The sequence below is a fragment of the Periplaneta americana genome, chromosome 7, assembly GCF_040183065.1.
Source record: "Periplaneta americana isolate PAMFEO1 chromosome 7, P.americana_PAMFEO1_priV1, whole genome shotgun sequence".
NCBI lineage: Eukaryota > Metazoa > Arthropoda > Insecta > Blattodea > Blattidae > Periplaneta > Periplaneta americana.
Genome location: NC_091123.1, coordinates 108,906,508 through 108,928,616, shown reverse-complemented (window position 1 = coordinate 108,928,616; position 22,109 = coordinate 108,906,508). Strand labels below are relative to the sequence as shown.

The following is a 22,109-nucleotide window of genomic DNA, read 5'->3' as shown; positions in this document are numbered from 1 at the left end:
TCAAAATACTAAAATTACTTATTGATGTAGACCTATAAATATTCAGCTTGTCAATTTTTATTCTCAAAGGACCTCTAGATTCTGAGAAAATAAAACATGTTTAAATATATAATACAATTGTAGGTACAAGAGAATGGTTTACCTTCGCTCTTAAACAGGCAAAGTTAAAAAGTGTAGACATGTAGGTATCTGTATACTGAGACGTCAAAAAAGAATAAAGCTTTCACACTGTTACAGTAAAATCATCGAAGTGCAGAAACATAATTAACTATAACGTAAACACAAAACCATTTATATAAAGTTTACATAATATGTCTTACAAAAGAAGCCTTTAAGCGGACACATGGGCATCACCTGTTCAGAAAATACATTTGTTTTCTGAGAACAATTAGTAAGAGTAGAATAATTATTTGGTCCTTTCTTTCTCACAACAACGGTTTTCTAGTGTAGAATCTAGCGGTAGATCTGTATCAGTATTTTCGGTCGGAAGAGCGAACAAAATAGTCGTTGCTCCATAGCTACAACGAAGACAGTATTGTCGCATGTCAATAGCGTTCAGCCAAGGCTTGTCAAATCAGGCGCCGAACTGTACAGAAAGCAATAAGAAAAGCAGACGTCTGTTATGACAAGCGGCAGTGTGACATTTCGCCCACAAGGCAAACGCTGCGAACGAGTGATATTGATAGCGGTAGGAGGAGAACGGCAGTAGCCTACATCAGTCCGGCAATGTGGCAACAGCAAGTTTCTCACGCTTTTACTAGTACGTGGGATCTAGCTTTCATCCATAAGTTCTTTTTTTCTTTCTTTCTTTCTTTCTTTCTTTCTTTCTTTCTTTCTTTCAATAAGCTAGATATTCATGGAGTCAATCTTGTGAAACATTTTTAAGCCAAAAAAAAAAACACACACACACACACGACTCTTTCACCAGCACGACGAAGAGCAAAATTTGAGACAACAGAGGACAATACATACACCCAATCTAACCCCTGTTCGCTTTGTTTCTCGATGAGTATTATATTGATTTATGTTTTATTTTTATTGTAAGAAACATTAAACTTCGCACTGGGAGTGAGTGAGTTACAAATTGAAGTAGTGACCTACATATTTGAAGAAGGCGCCGAAGTTATCACCGCTATATATGAGTATTATCGGTGGACACACAAGTAAAGCAGCAGCAGTTGCAAGATGGCGGCCCCTTTGCAGAAGAGTAGTCTACCAGTGGTGACACTTTGTCTCGAGCTAGTAATGATGCATCCAGGAAACATCACCGTGACTATCCGGGTTAATATATCTTCCCCTTCATACTGTTTGCTCGTATCAGGAAGCCAACCTGTCACACATTTGCTTTCGTGGCAGTCTCCAGTGCCCGACTGACTCGGTGTTAGATACTTGTTCTCCCTTCAGAGAACTTCTGTACCGAAATGTAGACAGCTTGACGTAATAGGCAATACTCACCGTACACTGTCAGCATTTATTTATGAATATGCTTTGCTTTCAGAACTTTTGCCCAGAAAAATCGCGCAACGGAACGCTGCTCGACAATGTCACACTCGTGAAGACACGCCGCCATCTTGAAACAATTGCTTCTTTGTTTATCTTGTGCGCATATCAATCACCTTGACACCTGGCTAATAATGTCACCTAGAAGTGACAGTTTTGGACAGAACAAGACTATCAGAATAATATCAAAATGACCTTATTACATGTTGTCTATAACAGTATACAGTAAATAGTCTGAAATATAAGCAGCACTAAAAATATAAACAATAATATTCCAAATTAAAAAACTTAGGTCGCTACTGAATTTATAAATTAGGCCTATTTACAGTAAAACGCCAATGCAGATATGACAAATTGCTCATATAACAAAAGATAATATACAGTTTTAGCCTATAATTTACGAAGATTGGGGTATAGGCCTAAGTCATGGCAACTATTATTTTTTCAAAGCTTATGTCGTCCATAGTATATGGTCACATCAGTAGATGCAGTATGATACGGTTATCGCACAGAAAGTGATGTTACACTAATGCAGTTGTGAGTCGAAAGCCGTGCATAATGGATATGACCCGATGGATTTTAGGGTGGATGTGTGTGCTGTAATTCCGTTCCAATTACCGCAATAAAAAAGAGCAGCATGATGCTATGTCGTTTATGAATGTCTGATCATTATCCTTCCCTATCCTACCCCACTAGTACACATACGGCCCTTTCAAGTAACACATACAGTATATATCCTTACTCAAATCTACGCTATTAGTACACATGCAAATTTGAGCAGCAAGCTAGAACGTGCGCATAATGCGTGCGTCCGTTACATTTGCAATATTCGTAAGTATGATCATGTTTCCCCGTCTTTCCAAAATCTGTCTTGGTTAAGGCTAAGCGACCGACGAACCCTGCATTCTCTTATTATCTTATTTCAAACTCTGCGCACCGCTACCCCAAAACTATTTGGCTTCTCGTTTTCAAAATTTATCCGCATATCATCAGCTAAGTACCAGGTCTCATCATAACAATTTACTCATTATACCTTACCACAAAACATATTTATATTCTTCATCCTATATAGTTTCAGTTGCTAGAAATTGGAACTCGCTTCCGAGTGATTTAAGGGGTTGTTGGACAGTAACTTCATTTAGGTCAAAATTACATAAATTCCTACTTAACAGAGTAATTACTGATTAATATTTGTTACTTATAATGAAAATAATATCTGTCCATTCTTATTATTACCATTAATTTCTCTAAATAGAATACAAAACCTCTAATGGCAAAATCTCATTACATTAAAATTCTCATTATATCAATATATTTTAGATTTACAGTATATTTTGCTCTCTATAACATAGTTCTAGTAAACTTCTATTAAATTAATTCTCATCATTTCAACCAACTATCTATCTCAACTTAATTATAATTCTTTACATATTGCATATAGAATGAATTGAATTACATTACCTCATAAATTAAGTTACTGTTACTATTTCTTACGTATAGGTTTTGTCTCAATTTAAATAAACATGTAGGCCTACTTGTCGTTAAAAGTTAACTGAAGAATATTGCTGGAGAATCTTTTAAGTGTTTTATAAATATTCATAATATAATAATATGTATGCAACTATTGTATTGATTAAGGCTGGTTGAGTGGAAAAGAAGGCCTTATGGCCTTAACTCTACCAGCGAAAATAAAACATTCTATACCCTGCACGTTCATTAGCATATTTCTAAACTTCGAACCGCGCCAGCATTCTCTATATTAAAACAAATAAAGAAAGTTGGCATTTCTTATGCTCCAGAACTTGGAAATTCTATGTTAAGCACAATTTGATTTAAAAAATACGAAATCATGACGCAGTTCCGTTCCGACGAGGCACAGTGGACGGACTTCTCTTCAGTATGACAGTTTTAACAATAAAGTAATAAATTACTCACGGCCATGACTTTTAACTCACTCTTGGTTCCAACTGCAACCTTCCCACTCGAAAGTCGTCTGTTGTCCAAACTGAAAAGTGTGTGAGAAGTGGAGGGGTAACGTCATCATTACAAACAGCTCTCAAGTGCAGCCTCCGTATACCTTGTCGCAGCTCTCAAAGCATACTTCTGATTTCGTTCGTGTGAGGGTAGAACTCGTTGGAATTATTCTGGTTTTATCCGCAGTCAAAGAGTGCCGCATTGTTGCAGGTTACTGGACAACCTGAAGATGCCGGCGCGGACCTCCGGCTTCCACATCTGCGACATCCTCGACCTCAACGACGCGGCTACGGGGGGCAAGCCGAGCGCCGGGGGGGAAGCGGCGTCGGAGCATCACCATCAACTCCACCATGCCGGTAAGATGGCACAACATGTCAACTGCAATGCAGCTCCAAAATTCCACGTTAACGTAACTTACTAGAGTCCTTGCACGTACCGAAGAGAGTCGTGTATTGTAAAGGAGATAAATAAATTTAGTCACTGTAGAAACAAAATTGGAGTTCGCTTCTACTGGTCTGGAGATTAGCGTCAATTTCATGTAGAAATACTACATATTCTTACCAGATAGACTACTAGTCTATTATCAGGGCTGCCAAGTGTCAACTTTTAAAGCTGATATCAGCGTTTTCTAAAGTTTGTCAGCTTGTCAGCGAACGGTACACGTTTGTAAGCTTTTTTCACAAATGTTGTGCCAGTCTCTATTTTGTATCATTCGGTTTATTTCAATTTGAATTTACATTTTTATAGAGACGATAAAATAAAACTGAATTTTGTTCCTTACTGAAGATAGACAGAACTCTCTTTTCAATTGTATGTTGCAAATTAAACTTTGAGGGAAAGTACCATGAACAAAATATGTTTGAACAAAATATTTTAATAAAGCCAGACGTGGCACTGAGGAATATAATAAAAGTAATTCACAGTAATCTGGCTGTATTTGTTGTGTTTCATATTTAAATGCCGAACAATTTATTAGTGTATATGGTAATGTATTTACTTATAATTTTTCTAATGGAAATAATAATTAGAGGTGTCAGCTTTTTTTGAATTTAGGAATTTCAATTTTGCAGCCCTGCATTGTTATTATTATTATTATTATTATTATTATTATTATTATTATTATAGTGTGTGTATGATTGTATGATTGTACAGAATACAGTATAATATAAATTTGCTATGATTGGTGTGACAACGTTAGTTATAAGTTTGATGACCCAGATTCGATTATTTTTTTGGAGTTTGCGGAATAATTAACTTTAACAATAATAACTGCAGAATTTCGAAGTCTTCTGAAGTCGTTATAGAGCCTATCTTATAACTTTGTATTACAATGCAATTTCAAACACTTTTCTACTCCCTCTTTCAAGGTCACCTTTACAAGAGTTAGATAATTATGCGCTAATGGAGAACTGGTATTTATATATGAACAATACTATTAAAGCATAGAGAACTACAGACCTAATTTCACATTGTAAACTGAATTCTGTTCAACCATTATTCATCGTACAATGTGGCAGTCACAGAGAAAGTGCAAATTGTTCATCTGCAAACTGTTCTACTTAGCATTATCTAGGTCACGGTATGTCATTCCTAGTGCAGGCTACTTCAGCCTACAGATCTCTTTTCTTTGTCTACATTTCAACGTAAAAAATTAATTGGTGCAATGATGGAGAAGAATCGGAGATTCTGCGAGAAAAATACAAATTCATAGGGAATATATTTATTTATAATTATGAACTATGTTAATTTGTTTTATTATTATTATTTTATTCCAATTGAAGAATGATAAATGGAAGTATTTTCTTTGTGGTCGTGATATGAACACACTCTCGATAGTCGTTCGCTCTAATTTCACGTCTCTAGTCTATTCATTTCATAATATTGGATATGTATTCATCACTTGACCCTCACATGTGATAGGCCTGTAAAAGCGACCTAGCTTTCCATTCCGAGCAGGTCCTGTGAAATTTATGATGGAAAAAAGCGACTGCAATTCGTATTGTTTTAAAATATATTTGCCAGTATTGAAACTGTTACTTCTGGTATATGTAAATTTTATTTAACTATATAATTCAATTAAATTAGGCACATAGACCTATTTCACATAGACCTAATAGGCCTATAGGGTTGTTTCCGATCTCTGATAAAGAATTTTAATGACATCATGTGCGTCAGGAGTCACACGACAGCTGAACTGTGGCGCGAGTGACAGACCAGTAGTGAGTGATTTCATAGAGTACACGGCGACTCACAACAGAAATTTCCAAGAAATCGAGCCTTTTAGGAGGGGTACATAACGACTCTTTCTGATGCCAAGTACAGTTAAGTGAAAATAAAAGAAGTCTGCAATAAACGAGGTTTCGTTATTTCCAAGAAAGGCATCTTCTGTGTACTTAATAAGATTGGTAAAGCTCGAATGGAATTAATTTGTATCATCTCGTGAGGTGTGGCGACTTGTGACGGGGGTGGATTTTCTTGTTTTTTCCACTCTGGAATTAATCCTATCCGAGTTTTGCCAGTCTTATTAGGTACACACAAGATACCTTTCTTGGAAATAACGAAACCGCGTTTTTTGCAGGCTCCTGTGATTTTCACGTAACTGTACTTGGCATCGGAAAGAGTTGTTATGTAGGCCTACCCCTCCCAAAAAGACTCGATTTTCTTGGGAATTGCTACTGTGATACACCATGCACTCTGATTATGAAATCATTCACTACTGGTCTGTCACCTCTTGCCCCAATTCAGCTGTCGGTGTGATTCCTGGCGCACATGACGTCATTCAAATTCATTATCAGAGATCGGAAACAACTCTGTACATATAGCGACTGGGTAGAGGAGTAGGGGCAAAATTTGCAGAACAGACCCGAATCCACTCAACAAATTGAATACCTACCGTGTCTTTCCGTAGGTGACCGGAACGTGGTGTGGTGGTGCCGATCACACTATCACATTCTAGTGTCGAGGCAATAAAAACATAGGGCTCTAATTTCTTCGCCTTCACAGTGTGTGCAGGGATAATTTTCCCTTATATGAACATACAGTCTCCTCCATTTTGGAAAAAAATAAAATCATTATAAATATTAGTCTATATTAGGACTGATGTAAAAGTTATTTTAACATCTTCTTATAGGAGATGTTAGTTGTGACGATGTTGTTGTTTAATCAACTGTTCGAAGACAGTCTGAACCTTACAAGTGATACTAAGAAGGCACCACTTATGAGGCAACTAGGCCAGAAGATAATAGGGTAGGGTGACTAGTTCCTTTTGCCCTCCATTGCATACATCGCCTACTAGCTACATATTAGGCCTACACTAGTCAGACTTCAGATGCACAGGCTACAAACAATTATTGTTCTTCCTCTGACACATATCGTCAACTGGGATGTACTGCCTGATAATAGCAGTACATATCAGTCAGAACCTTAATCAGAGGAGTTTTGACGATATTGACGATTAATTCAACTGTTAATGAAAGTGTAATTTGTTTACAGCTTTTTAAATGAGAGATATACCACCGTGCTTTGCGCGTGGAATTACTCTGTCGGTAAGCGGTTTGCTTGTAGGCTAAGTTCAGTGGCAGAGGCAGGAGGGGTAATTCCCGCCACCCCATTTTCCAAGAAATATTTTTAAATTATATGGGATTCAAATCATGACTAAATATTGTTTAACTGTTTCTAAGCCTACCGACAATGACTAATAGTTTTAGCTATAGGCCTGTATTTTTTTCAAATTCAAATCTATTAAACATTTTCGTTTAGAACATATTCTTTATATTTCTGTTGAAAAGTTGTTTTAAAATTATCAATGATATTCAAAGAAATTATGAAGCCACCGATCAACTAGATTAAGACGTAATAGCCCTAATTTATTTAGGGTCGGCGTCTTCATTCTACAATGACTGTGAATGGAGTTTGCTTCTTAACAGATTTTGGGGACTAGACCTATAAATTAATTTTAAATATCATATCAGACTATTAAACAACAATTATTCTTTCATTCATTTGTTCATAGTTTTCTGCTCAAGAGCAGGTCTTTCACTACAAATCCAGAATTATCTAGTTCTTTTTCTATTCCGCCTTCCTCTTATTAATCCCTGCATACGATTCATTTTTTAATGTTGTTTAACATCTGATATATATATATATATATATTTCTGCCTCGAACTTTCCTCCCGTTCACCATTATTTCCAGTGCATCTTTCAGTAGGCAGTTTCTTCTCAACTAGTGGCCCAGTAATTTTTTTTTAAACTTCCAGATCAGTTTCAGCAATATTCTTTGTTTACTCACTCTTTCTAGCATAGCATCATTTTTTATTTTGTTGGTCCATTTTAGCCTACATGTTTCATTCTTCTCCACCACATTTTAAATGCTTCAGTAGTTTATCTTCACTGCGTCGTAACTCCCGAAGTTGCTGTTTTTCCTATTAATAGCTTCTTTTTGTCTTTTAAATGTGTTGCATGTATGTTACGAGCAAATTTGCCAAGTGATGTTCCCAAAACTTGACCCCCCTCCATCTTAAATTCCGGCTACGCCACTGGCTAAGTTGTTGCATAACTAAAGAATGATACTGTATAATTATGTTACATTAGTCTACACAGTAACAAAATGGTGGCAAACATAAGTCAACAATTTTAAAGTCATGTGAGCTAAAATAATACATGAAAGCAATAGACCTATATAGCCTACATTAACTGTTACACGAACACGTGCAACCGCCGGACATGTTTAGAAACGACTTTTATTTATTGCTGATTCCGGGCGCCACTTTTTACAGCAATGCTGATAAGTTCTGTTACTTGGAGTGTTCTCGTGCGACCAAACAAAAGAAACATTTTATTTCCCAGTAGTGTTGGGAAATATAATGAGGACAATTGATTAGGTCCACACTGCGGGGGGTGCTTAGGCCTGCGCCATTAACCCGCACCCCCTTGACCTAATTCCTTGTCAAAATGTAGCCTCCATTTCATGGCGAACATGCGAGCAGCACTTTACGAGCATATCTCTGTGTTGCTGGTTGCCTATGTTAAGTGGGCGAGTGAGTGCTCTTGATGACCGCGGTATCTGTCAGTGCTACAAGGATCTATGTGCTCTCGTTTGTTAATATTTTAACTTCTTAAAACTATTCAGTCCGTTTGAGACGAACTTTTTTCTCTGTTGAGACTCTAATTCCCACTAATTTGTAATATATTCATTTATTATTTATATTTATACTATAGTCCGTCAAGTTTCTGCCTCGTGTAAGTTAAATGACTGCAGTTTCGTAGCTGTATTGAGGAGAAGGCCTTTGTCCTCAACGGGACATTTTTAGGCTAATCATTTCATTTCATCATTTCATTGAAGAATTGCGATTCCGTATTGTGCAATCGAGCCAAGATCTAATTTTTGTATTATTATTATTATTATTATTATTATTATTATTATTATTATTATGATTATTATTATTACTATTATTATTATGCGTAATAGGAGCATTAGAGAGTAGGACAAACACATGCACAATTAGGCTATCCATAATTCATAGAAAGAAATGTCCTGTAAATTTTCTTGAGCTGTCTCATTGAGGAACAGGGTACTTTTATGTGCAATGTATTTAAAACGACATGGACTTATCAATTTCACTGCCCTTCCGATGAAGGTCATTCTAAGTTTTGTGCTAATAGGCCCACTAATTATTAGTCTAAAGGCTTCGTTTTATGTATATCGCATTTTCTCGAATACCCCGCGCACATTTTTTTTCCGGAATATACAAGTAAAAAAATACGAGTGCTCAGCTTATTCGAAATGAAATTGGCAACATCGCCCGATTTTTTCCCCGCACAACTTCTAAGATGGTAGCGCATGTCATTATCTTCCGACATGTGTATTTCAATTTTATTGTTAACATTAAATGGCGTTTGGATTAGCAGTACCCCTACGCATCGAAATTAAGTTCAAGTGTGATGAGCAAGCCTGGCGGTTTCGACCCCGTGGACGTAAGGTTAATGGTACATTTACTATAGTATACTAGATGTTAGTCGCGTGGCATGAGCATACGGTCATATAAAGGCGTGTAGGCCTATGCACCGGCGGAATATCGGCTGTGTGCGCGAAGAGTTCTTGGAGGCTACGACTACATACTACTTATGCAGATTACACGTTGTTCCTGAAATAGGTAGTCAAGGATATATACGTAACTTGAAATGACATTAAATACGATTATTTCCATTTACCTAAGATTGTGTAGCTGAATTTACATATCTATATATATATATATATATATATATATATATATATATATATATTTAATGTATCTACACATTTACAGAGCTACTTATTCAGATATCTACATACCTTGCTTACATATCTACATAATATTTAAATTATGTATTATATAATTTACCTAAGACTACACACATTTTCGAAATTGATTACGATTGGAACTCGATATAATTATTTCCCTATCCCTATATTCTGTAAGTGATTGTATCATGAAAAGGCTAGAGTTGTGTATACTTACAGAACTTCAAACATTGAACATTTGGAAATGCCTTACAGTAGCCTACGATTTTCTTTCTTTCGATTTTCTCAAAACGAAAACTTGTCAATGTAAAGCTTCGGAAGTTGTCACCGCAAGTATATGTTACATGAAACAGAACTAACATTTTAATTATTGAAAATAATATCAATTAGATATGAGATATGAACTTGTACACATCTGTATAGCACTCTCACATTATTTCTTCCACTCTGCGGAGTCCATGGGCGATACTCGTTAAATGAACCACTCCGGAGTAACTTTTATACAGGCTGTCTATTTACCTGTCTCCGACATGTAAGGAGTGTCATAGGTCACCATAAAATGACGTTGTCGCGCTCAATTCCGTAAGGTCACAATAGATACAATGATACTTCTCATACATTTACCATTGTGAATGACTGAGATGTTTGAACTTCTCAGAATTTGACAAATGCAGTATGTCTTCTCTGGTTCCTCAGGAAGGAGTATCGTGACAATAATATTTACCTATAATCCTCCCAGCAACATCTATAGTTTCGTCTAGGGAGATCGAAATTTTTGTCTGCCACAGCTTTTCGTAGGCCTTTGTTGTTTAGCACATACTCGAATCAAAAGAGTAAATAATTCTCACGTACCGATATTGTAGTTCGGCATGAAAGCTTTCTTCCTGAATATTTCTCTATGAATTTTACGAAGTGTTGGTGGCCTTTTCTGCACATCCCTCTTAGCCCCAAATATGTTCATAAGCAACTTATTCTCCAACACCCTTAACTTCTGTTCCTCTCTCAAAGTGAAAGTCCAAGTTTCACAACCATATAGAACAACCGGTAATATAATTGTTTTATAAATTCTAACTTTCAGTATTTTTGAGAGCAGACTAGATGACAAAAGCTTCTCAACTGAATAACAACAGATATTTGCCATAGACTATTTATTCTGTATTTAATTTTCTTTCCAGTGTCATTTGTATTTGTTACTGTTGCTCCAACGTAGGCCCTATTTGAATTTTTCCACCTTTTAAAGGATAAATTTCCAATTTTATATTTCAGACTGGTAAATTTGTTCTGGAACCTTATCACTCACAGATACGTTACCTTTATGTTCCATAATTCTACAACATATGAATGTAGGCTTCAGGCCTATTTGTCTTTCGAAAGAAGTTCGTTCTAAAAATCTATATCGTTTTCGGCCAGATTTGAATGAGAAACTTCAATTCTAATAGCAATGAATAAGCCTAACCTTCGTCGCTTTCATGTTACGTCTACGAACTTGCGATGAACAACTCCGTTAAATTCCTTTCAGGTTTCGAAGATACACTTCCGAGATAATGCTGTCGGCTCGCCTCTATCGGCTTTAATCTTCCTTTTTGAAGCTGTCATCAGTAGCTATTGTTCCTCAATGGCTAATCTCAGATAATAAATCCATCATCTCAAGATTGTATCATTATCCTGCTAATAAACTGCTTTTGGTGACAAAGTTGCTTTAGTCTTTTCCACTTTAAATATGGGTAAGTTCTCGCTTTAATGAAGACCCTAATCCTGAATACATACCACTGTGTAAGCTAACTACACTTAGAACGTTCCAAAACATATGGCACAATCATATTTAAAATTTGAGTATAAATGTGAAATAAATTATTCTTTAGGTATACTAGTTTTAAAATTCTTTCCGTTTAAGGCCAATGAATACGATGATGAGAAACATGAACCAATCATAGATCATTGCTAATGTGCGAGACATCAATAATATCTATGATTTTCTCAGGGACTACAGTGCACCCATTTTACTTTTCTGCCGCTAATCAGTCCCGTCCATGTCTGAAGATCAGCTACCGGCTTCCGTCACGCGAATTTTAAGACAGTGCCAAAAAGTATCTTGGAGAGTTACACATTATTACGACTAGGCTTAATTATTATATTAACTTGAAAATAAAATAGGCCAACACAGTTTATTTAAAAATGTTCTACGAGAAATCTTAGATAGTTCGGGGATAATGGGTCAAAACATTTCTCCATCTTCTAAACCTTTGTCTACTATACTTCCGATCTCTCAATTTTCTAAAAATAGGCTACAATGTCTACTAAGAACTTCGACATCTGGTAATTTCTCTACAAAGCTTCTTTCCACTATGTCTATCATTTTCTATGTATCAATCCTCCTTGAGGAGAGAGACATGGGCTGGGCACTGCCCTCGCACGTAGGCTGTTTGGGTGGGCCCTTTATACTACCTGGAATAGAATGGTGTATCTGCTCTAAGTCCCCCCCCCCCGCACTATAGATACACCAATAATGCACCACTCATGAGCCATTCGTTCTTGTAATGACGTTATTGTAAGACAAATTGTTGAGAAATATTCTGAATCTCATAAACATAAACATTTTTGTATTTTAGATCTTGACAAGTTCTTTAATAATCTAGAATTGAAAGCTGTATTGTGACTTCTAGAACAACAGAATATAGTCTACCTATTATGATATGTAGATCCTATAATAATAATAATAATAATAATAATAATAATAATAATAATAATAATAATAATAATAATACAAAAATTAAATTTTGAAATAAAACTGCTGAAACAATTCCGATAACCAAAGGCTTTCGACAGCGAGACTCTTAGGGCCTGTACTACGACTCTCGGATAAAGTTCTAGTTTAAACTTATCCGGCAGATGGCATATTTATCCGGAAGTTGGGTTGTAATTGCGTACTACGACTTTTGGTTATGGGCAATCTGGAGGCTAAACTTCCAGGTTAGCAATCCGGGAGGCAGAGTAGCAGATAGGCGTTATCCGGAGGTTGGAACTCGTTGTTGAAATCAAGATGGCTGCACGTCGTGCAGCTGGTGATTTGAAGGATCAATTTAATTTTGATACTGATTCTGATGATAAGTTCTGGAGCAGATGCTTCGTTATATCAGAACAGCAAAACGAATTACGCTGCGTCCAAATAATTTTGAAGAGTGGGATGACGAGAAATTTTTGAGACAGTTTCGAATAACGAAACCTACTACATGAAATCAATGATCAACTGAAACAAGACACAGATCGTAAGTACACAGTTAATAATAAGCTACACTATTTCGGTAGGTATTACATCAATATTTTGTATATAATAACACTATAATAATTATTTTGAAGTACAGTAACCTGTAATACAGTAGAAGTGAGGTTAGAATGTTGCTTCATGCAGGTGTTCTGTTGCCCTTACAAGGTATTAAGGTGATTGATATAATAATATAGGGCAACCTACAATAATAACAGTTTCAAAATACTTTTATATAAAAAATAATAACAGTATATAATATATCAAAATCCTTTATATGGTAAACTATCATTTCTTCACAATTACGTTACCACTTTAAGATACAAATGTATTCACATATTTGGCTTCTAGTCAAGTCATATGTACCGTAAACGAAAGAAAAATTGAATGCCGACACCAATTTTCCAAATAAAGGTGGAAAGTTGCTGTGAAAGTGGAGTGCGGTGGAGAGGTACGGGTAGGCGGGATCGCTCTATCGAGATAGAAGGGGTAGGCGGCAGGGAAGGGCAGCACATTCATTTCATTAGTGTGTTTCCTTACTAATTAAAGGGAAAAGACAAGTTTTCGTAAGATCGAGTTAGTGATAGTTAGGTTAGTATGATTTGCGTATATTTACAATTGTCTAAAAAAATGTCAAAACTACATCCAAACCTCTCTCTTCCAGGCTATCCTGTAGGGAGTCCTGGCCTTCTTTTGGTAACGCTATTGTAAAGATTTACCGGTAAAGGTGTAACCAAATCTCATTGTTTATACATTTTTCCAGAAATAATGCCTTACCTCCAATGGACCAACTACTACTGGTATTGAGATTCTATGCCACTGGGAGAACATTGACAACAGTAGGAGATTTTTGTGGGGTCCATGAAGTTACAGCAGGAACTGTTGTCAATCGAGCTAGTGCTGCACTTGCTGCTTGGTTTAATTGAAGTGATGACTTTTAATGCTTCATTGGGAGTAGTTTTATTTGCTCCAGTAATGAAGTGCAAGGCTTGTTTTTTGTTTTTGTTTTTTTTTTTTTTTTTCCAAGGGAATCTGTCTCTCTTTTTTATGCTGTTACGAATACTTCTGAATAGTATTTTAATACAGGTTTTATGTATATATTACAGATCTTGATTAAAGTTTCCCTAGAACTGTTTCATTTTGTGTCTGCTAGTTGTTTAGTCAACTCTCCGAAGATAGATTGGAATACCAATAAGGTATCACTCATGAGACAACTGTCAGGAGATAATGTGGTAGGGTGGCAAGTTCCCTTCTCCTTCCTTGCATATATCGCTCACCAGTAGGAGTAGGCCTAACATATTTCACTAATCAGACTTAAGATATGGTTGCTATATATTATTATTTAACAAACTGTAACAGTTTATTGAATTTTAGACGTGACAGTTTTTCTTCATTTCCTGAAAGTTTTGGAATTGGCATTTATGTTTTGCAAGGGAGCTGTTTCATTCACGCTAGACCTAGTGATTCATGTATGCAAACATATTCATATCGTTACTTTTAAAATATATTTTATTGCTTGGATCCCTCACAGTGATCTCTTAACAGGCTAAGATGATTCAAACACAAAGGTTTGATAAATACATTTTAAAAATTATGACCAGGTACTGAGCACGTGTAGGCTATTTAAAACAGTAAAAATGCACTGTATCTGCAATTCAAATTTATCTTACATAAGCAAAATATGGTAAAACAATATTTTTCAAGAGGCACATTAATTGAAGCGTCGGCTGGAACAACGTTATAAGTTATATTTGGTAAAATTTACAGGAGCTGCAAAAATGTGTATGCGTACAATTTTGTTCTTATGAGGGTAGCAAACTTTTGAGTGGACAAATTTCACGTACTGCATTGATGGACAGTTGCAAGCCAAGGAGTATAGCAAGGTAACATGACATACAACATTATTACACGGAAATACACCGAATGAAAATTTTGTAACTTACAACGTTGTTCCAGCTGACGCTTCAATTGTATTCAGGTACTCTGTGAATATGTACTTAAAACAAGAGAGATGCACTATAGCTGCAATTAAATTTAAAATGTATTTATTTATTTTGTGTGAACAAAACACGACATTTTTCAGGAGACACAATAAGCATAATCATTTATTACATCCACTGTCTCATTATATATGCTATGGTACATGTCATATTTACAAATTAATAATATACAGACTAATACATAAGAGTACATAGTAACTGTAATTAAACACAACACAAGTACATATGCAAATACACAAAACTTGGAAAACTGTGGCAGAGCGAACTTCAGCTATAAGCCCCATTTGTTAGAGATCTGCACGGGCCATAATTCTTAGGCCCGGCCCATCTCGGTCTGATCTGGACCAGACCCGAACCCAACCAGAAACCTTAGATTAGCTTATAATTATCACCTGACTCGAACCTAATCCTGAAGACTAGCAGATAAAGCAGAGGCCAGAGACCACAGGGATCAAGAACAGCTGCAAGAGATTATCACTCCATTAGAAGGATGAGAAGAAGTAATCTCCCATTCATCCAGGTCAAACAAATCTGGTCAACAAAATTAAACATATTTTTTGTTAAAACATAAAGATTATTGTAGTATTTATTTTCTGCCACTAATTGAAAATGTCCTTGTAGATGGACCACCCATTAAAGAGGAGGAAAAAGTAATGTAAAAACTCCAAATGTTACTTTTGATATTCCAAACCCCATCTCTTTCCAAACATGAGGGGACATGACTTACTTTTATTTCAAATCATTCTTTGTTATAATGTTAGCATCCAACTTTCAACTAATGTATTTTTTAAAGAAATCACTGTACTGAAGTTCATGCATTTCTAACATCTCAAGTATAATTAAGTCAACATTAAACTTACAGTTCACAGATGGAGAAAGATTTTTCAATGTGGCTAATGCATTCCTCAGAGGCTTGCTTTTTCTTTCTTTCTTCTTTTTTTTTTTTTTAAGCATCCTTGGGGTGTAACTCGATCAGCTATTATCCCATTATCAGCTGAAATATTTAAGAGAGGGATATATGCTTATATTCAGACCTTTCTGGGTTTAGCCTACACTACCTACACTGAATAAACCAGTAATTTCACTTAAAACTTACTTTCATTACACTGTGTAGACACCCGTACAGTGGAAGACCTTCATCTGCTGCACCAGCTGACTCTGTAATATTTTAAGAGTGGAATTAATTCTTAAGATATTTAATTCTGGAGAAAGATTATGTTTTATCATAAATGTGTAGACACTTCAAAGTCAGTAGCTGTAACAGTATTGTATTTTCTAACGTGCTATTAATCCAAACTCATTTTTAACAACAAGAAAGTGAAGCTGCAATAAAAAAGAGAGAGAAAAAACCAAGCAAATAGTTCTATTGTAAATAGAGTGTAGTCAGTTTCTGTTTTACCTTATTAAAAGATATTTTTCAGTTTTTCTGTACACAAGAAATCATTCACAAGTTTCAAAGTGAGAATCCTCACGGTAAAATTGAAATACAACTTAACATAATGTGGCCTAATCTGATTACAAACCCATTACAGAGAAATCTCAAAATAAATTCTTCAGTTTAGTGTACTCTCTATTTTTAGGCCTACATTTATAAATTTCAAATTCCCACTCAAATCCCACATAATATTATAATACAATGATGTTTAATTTTTATGACATCCATTTCTTGTGACCATTTCATCATTATGTACAATTTATATTTTAACATTTTTTTTTTTAACTTCTGCATTTAATTTATCTACTGCTTGCTGCAGATTTCATATAGTATGTGTGTTAGTTTTATTTTCAACATGTTGGCTGAAAATGTGTTTACATGTTACAACTATTTCAGATTGGAAAAGTAAGCATCATGCGTAGAATGTGAAAGAACGTTTTGTAGTATTAATCAAATTACCTGGAGATATTGTTGGGATGTCCAGTTTCACTTCAAAAACTAAAGAATTGCACTGTGAACCTGAATGGTACTGTAAATAAAAAAGAAATAATAGTATTATAATGTAATACCGACATTAAATTAAATTTGTATAACAATTTTCAAGAATCTAATATTTTTTTTTATCTCTAAAGCTCATCATCTCTTCTTCTGACTCTTAATTCCTTACACACTAACCTCATTCGTGTTATTAGCTGCACTGGTATCAGTGGAACTTGGTTTAGTTACTACTTCGGCTGTAACAAAAGTAAGTAAATAAATAAATGAGTGAATGAATGAATAAATAAATAAATAAATAAATAAATAAATAAATAAATAAATAAATAAATAAATAAAAAGAATTCAAACTTGTGTTATACAATTTCCTCTGCTTATTATTTAATAATTGTATAACTTAACATATAAGTGAACTTATGTATTGAATATGAATCAAAATCACTGAGAAATCACTCAATTGATAGGAGAATTAAATCACTTACCTTGGCTAAGTTTGGATTTGGTTTTGCTTCAGTTGGAGGGGCTCCAATTGTTTGTAGCCTGCATTGTCTCTCTGCAGCAACAATTTTCTTTGTGTTCTTTTCCAAGAATTCAAATTTGCTTCTCAGCTGTTTTCAGGTCCTTGTATTTGTGCTGATGTTACTATATTCTTCCCATGCTTCATTCTATATTACTAAAAAGGAAGTAAAACTAGGTTAATTCCATATGCAACCTACAACATTAGAAAATATACTGTATTTCTCTTTTTCCCTTATCTAAGTTTCTATACCTAAATAAGCAAAAGCTTTTAATGGACGGTTGTCAGTACAATATCAAACATATGACTATACTGTACATAGAAACTTTGGAAAAAACTTAATATCTGCTGTTTCTGTGTTATTTTACGAGGTGTTGAATGTGCATTACAGTGAGTGATTATAGTCTAACTGGTAGCAGCAACTGATATTGCATTTTAGTGGAAACGTCTCTCCACCTCATGCTGTTCTTTTAAAAAATAATGTTAGGCCCTATCTGTGATCGAATGGTATTATAGGCCTAATACAAAATATCCGCCCATTTACTAACAGTAAAATACGTAGGCCTTACATACTGAAATATTGGTAATTTGCTAGGAACAGTGTACCTTGCTGTACTAATGTTGGTTAGAAATCCCAGGCCAAAGACATCATTCATTATTATCAGTATCAGTGAACTTTTCTTTTTAAACGAGTTATTGTGCCTTCGACCCATGATTTGAAGCCGTGAAGTACACTATTTCTAAAAAATTACCGAAATAGGCCCTATTCACTAATAATGTAGGCTATACAACAAACTGAAAGCACACTTAATATTAATTACAATACAAAAATAATTGCCACCTACACTTCTTGTGCAGTTACACATGAATAAAACAATGATTATGGAGAAAAACGCACTTTTGCTGGAACCCGCACCCGTCCTCTTTAGGCCTACTAATTAAAATCAAAATACTATCATATGGTAGGAATTATTACTATTCGAAAAGAAACATAACCTTTAAAATCTTACCTTTTGCTTCCATGTAAAGTTTCTTCATACAGTATGTGTAATTTTCTGTTCTTCACTCTGTTATTTTCTTGGCTGGAGCTTCAGTATTATAATAAATAATAACAATAATGCTTACAATAAAACCTCAAAATAAATAGTACCATATAAACACGGAACATAAACATGAAATACGCGGGGAAAGGTATACCAACGCAATAAATTTCACTACATTTTCAGTAACTTCATTGCCAACGTAATAAAAATGTTACTATATCTTCCGGATAACAATCCTGCAGTTAAAATCCGCTGGTAGTACAGAACAAAATATTTAACTTCCAGATTGCTAAACTGGAGTATACGAATCTGGAGCTTTAACAGGCGATCGTAGTACAGGCCCTTAGTTCTTTATTATCAGGCATGATACTTCTTAACTTATAAAGGAGACAAAAACAACAAATGAGTAGATTATACAAATGTAGAATAATAATTAAAGGACCAATTCGATGTAAACTTCAAAGAGGCTACAATGAAAAGCAGTAGAACAAGTCATGGCCTTTGATTATCTAGGAGTACAGTAGAGCATCGATTATCCGAAACAATTGGGGACGGGGAATGTTCGGATAACTGATTTTTCGGATAACCGATCATTTACGAAAACAAATTGTATTGGTGTCATAGGAGTAGTATGAAACAAACACTGATATTAAACACAAAACTGTACGTATAGAGTACATATTTTGTATCACACATCTTACAAATTACACAGAGAACTGACTAGCCTAGTTTAACAAGTTCAAAATAGTTATTAAAGTAGGCCTAGAGTTTATGAAAAGAAGTCTTTTTTTTTTTTTTTTTTTTTGCTTCAGAGCTGAGACTCGTTTTTTTGCCGCTAAATCTCGCAAACAGCACTAGTGAGACATTTACGTGGCGCGGGCGCAAATTTGAATTTTCCGACTGGAACACTTTCGGTTAACCGATGTTTCGGTTGATCGATATTCGGATAATCGATGCTCTACTGTAACTGTAACCAGCACCATAATATTACATACAGAAGTACGAACTCAGGAGTACGATATTTTTGTTCTCCCCCCTTTAAACCATAAGATCAATATAGGTCTACCTTTAACCTAAGAAACGTCATGAATTTTATATTTCACTAGCAAAGGAAATTGTGCAATTCAAACTCCTTGTGAACGATTAAACATTATACTTCCTCTCACAAAATAAACTTCAGACATTTGGTAGACTTCGTACCTAACACAAAGTAAAGGGCAGCTGTAAACTTTAGCCGCTTTTTATCCTTACCTTCGCACTTGTCGATACGGCGTAGCAAGGTAATGGACTCACTTCAGTATCGACCATGATAAAATATTGCGGCTACTCTTTGTTGCCTACGTCCATCTACAGTTTTCAGAACGTTTCAAAATCCCCTCCTAGCTCATGGCGGCAACCCACTCCTAGTCGCATGATTATTAAGTGCGTTGTTAAGTAAAGGCAATCAATATTCCTTCTCGGATTCCACAGCAATTCTGTACTAAGGCTTTAAATTCTACTACATGACTCGTGTACAGTCCTCTACTGAGGATAAATGGTAGCGTTTCACGCTACTAATCCAGCGAGTGCATGTTCTGGGTCTTGGATTTGTCCTGTGTTGTTATGAACGTTAACCTTATTGGATGTAGGATATTTACGCAATACTAGATACATATACAGGTCTAGCAGAAGTTTAAGGACATCCCTTAGGAAGAGATCTTTCACTCCTGCCCTTATACTTATGTGAAATACCCTGATGTTTATAAAAGGACCAAATACTTGTGAAAAATAAAGCTTTTTTTTTTTACTGCAAACCCAATCTCTCTATCTTTCAAACTGTGGATTAGCCTATAGGCCTATAACAATTCTTCTGTTATGAAAAATTACATTTTTCGTAGGAAAAAAATAATTACTCCAGAATGAATGTAGGCCTATTTAGATGAATGAATTTTGGGATAGAGTTAGATATTATCTCAAGTCATTTTTCTACATCTCAATAATCTGGCATTTCACGCCCACCTCCTGAATTTCGACCCATTTTTAAGTTCTTTCAGGGAAGAAATCTAACCTTTCCACACTTGTAGCAAACTCCATAACTGTTACCAAAATGAAGGGAATAAGCTGACTGATCAGTATTAATAAATCTTATGAATAGACTCGGATTTTAGGCTAAGTACCTTTTTTTTTAAATTTTTTTTTGTAGAGCAAAACTAAAATTACTTATATAACTTCACGTTTCACACAAAATATGAACGTCTGATAGAAGTTTTATTGCGTCTAAAATGCCCATTTTGCTCATTATGACCTATTTTAATACCTTAGAGCCTAAAAGTGCCTATTTCGGGTATAACTTATATATATATATTTTTTTTTTGCTGCAATACTATAAATTTTGAATATCAAATCACAGACCTTTCAATTACTTTTGTTGTAGGAAAAAAGAAATTCCTGGAATGTTGCTGGCTTTGTTCAGTACTTTTGCAGGTAATAAGGAAACTGGATTTCCCAAAATACAGACTCTGAAGCCGAAAAGAAAGCACACGAATCGAACTGGCTCTTACTTGTCTGTAGTCGAATAGTGTGCAAAGTGTTACACATAGTAAGTTAAGCGCGTAGTACAGCTTTTTACTGAGTAGCCTAAATTTATATAGGTTTAAATTAAGTTGTGTGAAATTGTGTAATGCGGAAGGAGAAAGGAAACAAAAGTTTACTAATTAAGCAATGGATCTAACAAGTTTCGGGATTGACCTATGATGGGACAATTCAGCTGGTATTGTTGCAAAGAGGTGAGTAAATACTGAATAAAAACGAAACAATGAACTATGTAGCAGTAGCAGATGAAGTAGACTTAATTTAAAATACCGGTACAAGTGCATTTCAATAATTCAGCTCTAATATCAATAACGAACATTACAGAGTAATTATAGCTATTGTTTTCTGGCGTTTAGGTGTCACAAGAGAAAAAATCTCACTTGTTAGCATGTTAATGGCTCCGGGCATAAAGCTAAAGGCGCCCAGAGTAATACCACTAATACCTACTGCAGAACAAGACAAATCCATTATAATTAATGACTTAATGAAATATAATTTGATATTTTAATAAACCTATATACTAACCAAAGTAATTTTTCTGTTCTTGTAACTATAATTAATACATCGCAATGCCTAATATTAATTATTAGGGTCTACAGTTATTGCAATTTCAGTAGGTAGATACACATTTTAGGTGTGAAAAACTATTTTGAGTTACCTTTAATTGTATTTTGGGTGCCTAAATTTGTATTTTTAGTGCGTAATTGACCATTTTTAGAGCCTATTTCAGGTGCCTAAAAGTGCATTTCTAACGGCCTAAAAATCTGAGATCTAGTTATGATGTCAGTGGCAGTGGCGGTCCGGGATCAATTTGCTGCGAATTTCAAACTTAAGAGAATTTTAGAAAATGGTAATTTTTCCTAAAGAAAATAGAGAAAATCTGGATTTTAATGCGTGAACGAGGTGTCACAATTTGTAATATTTGCAGAAGAAGCCTTTCAGATATTCCTAACTCTATCCCAAAATTCATTGATCTAAGTACATTCATTCTGGAGTAATTATTTTTTCTCCTACAAAAAAATGTATTTTTTA

At 35.1% G+C, this 22,109-nt stretch overlaps 1 protein-coding gene and 1 long non-coding RNA gene across 4 annotated transcripts in view; one reads left to right on the top strand and one right to left on the bottom strand.

The window, feature by feature from the left end:
• Positions 1–22,109, top strand: part of LOC138703353 (homeobox protein Nkx-2.5-like) — a 227,674-nt gene that overhangs the window by 167,830 nt on the left and 37,735 nt on the right. Inside the window, exon 2 of the mRNA XM_069831157.1 lies at positions 3,685–3,830. Within this exon, the coding sequence (XP_069687258.1) occupies positions 3,685–3,830 (146 nt within the window). The remainder of the gene's footprint in view (positions 1–3,684; positions 3,831–22,109) is intronic.
• On the bottom strand, positions 15,250–18,847 carry LOC138703354 (uncharacterized). Of its 3 annotated transcripts, XR_011333128.1 has the most exons (7): positions 18,474–18,847; positions 17,429–17,619; positions 17,127–17,185; positions 16,911–16,980; positions 16,113–16,174; positions 15,877–16,010; positions 15,250–15,547 (listed from the first exon to the last, which is right to left on the bottom strand). It is a non-coding gene; the product is annotated as an uncharacterized lncRNA (long non-coding RNA). The 3 variants fall into 3 exon arrangements; XR_011333126.1 differs by having other exon boundaries at positions 15,877–16,174; XR_011333127.1 differs by having other exon boundaries at positions 15,250–15,477; positions 15,877–16,174.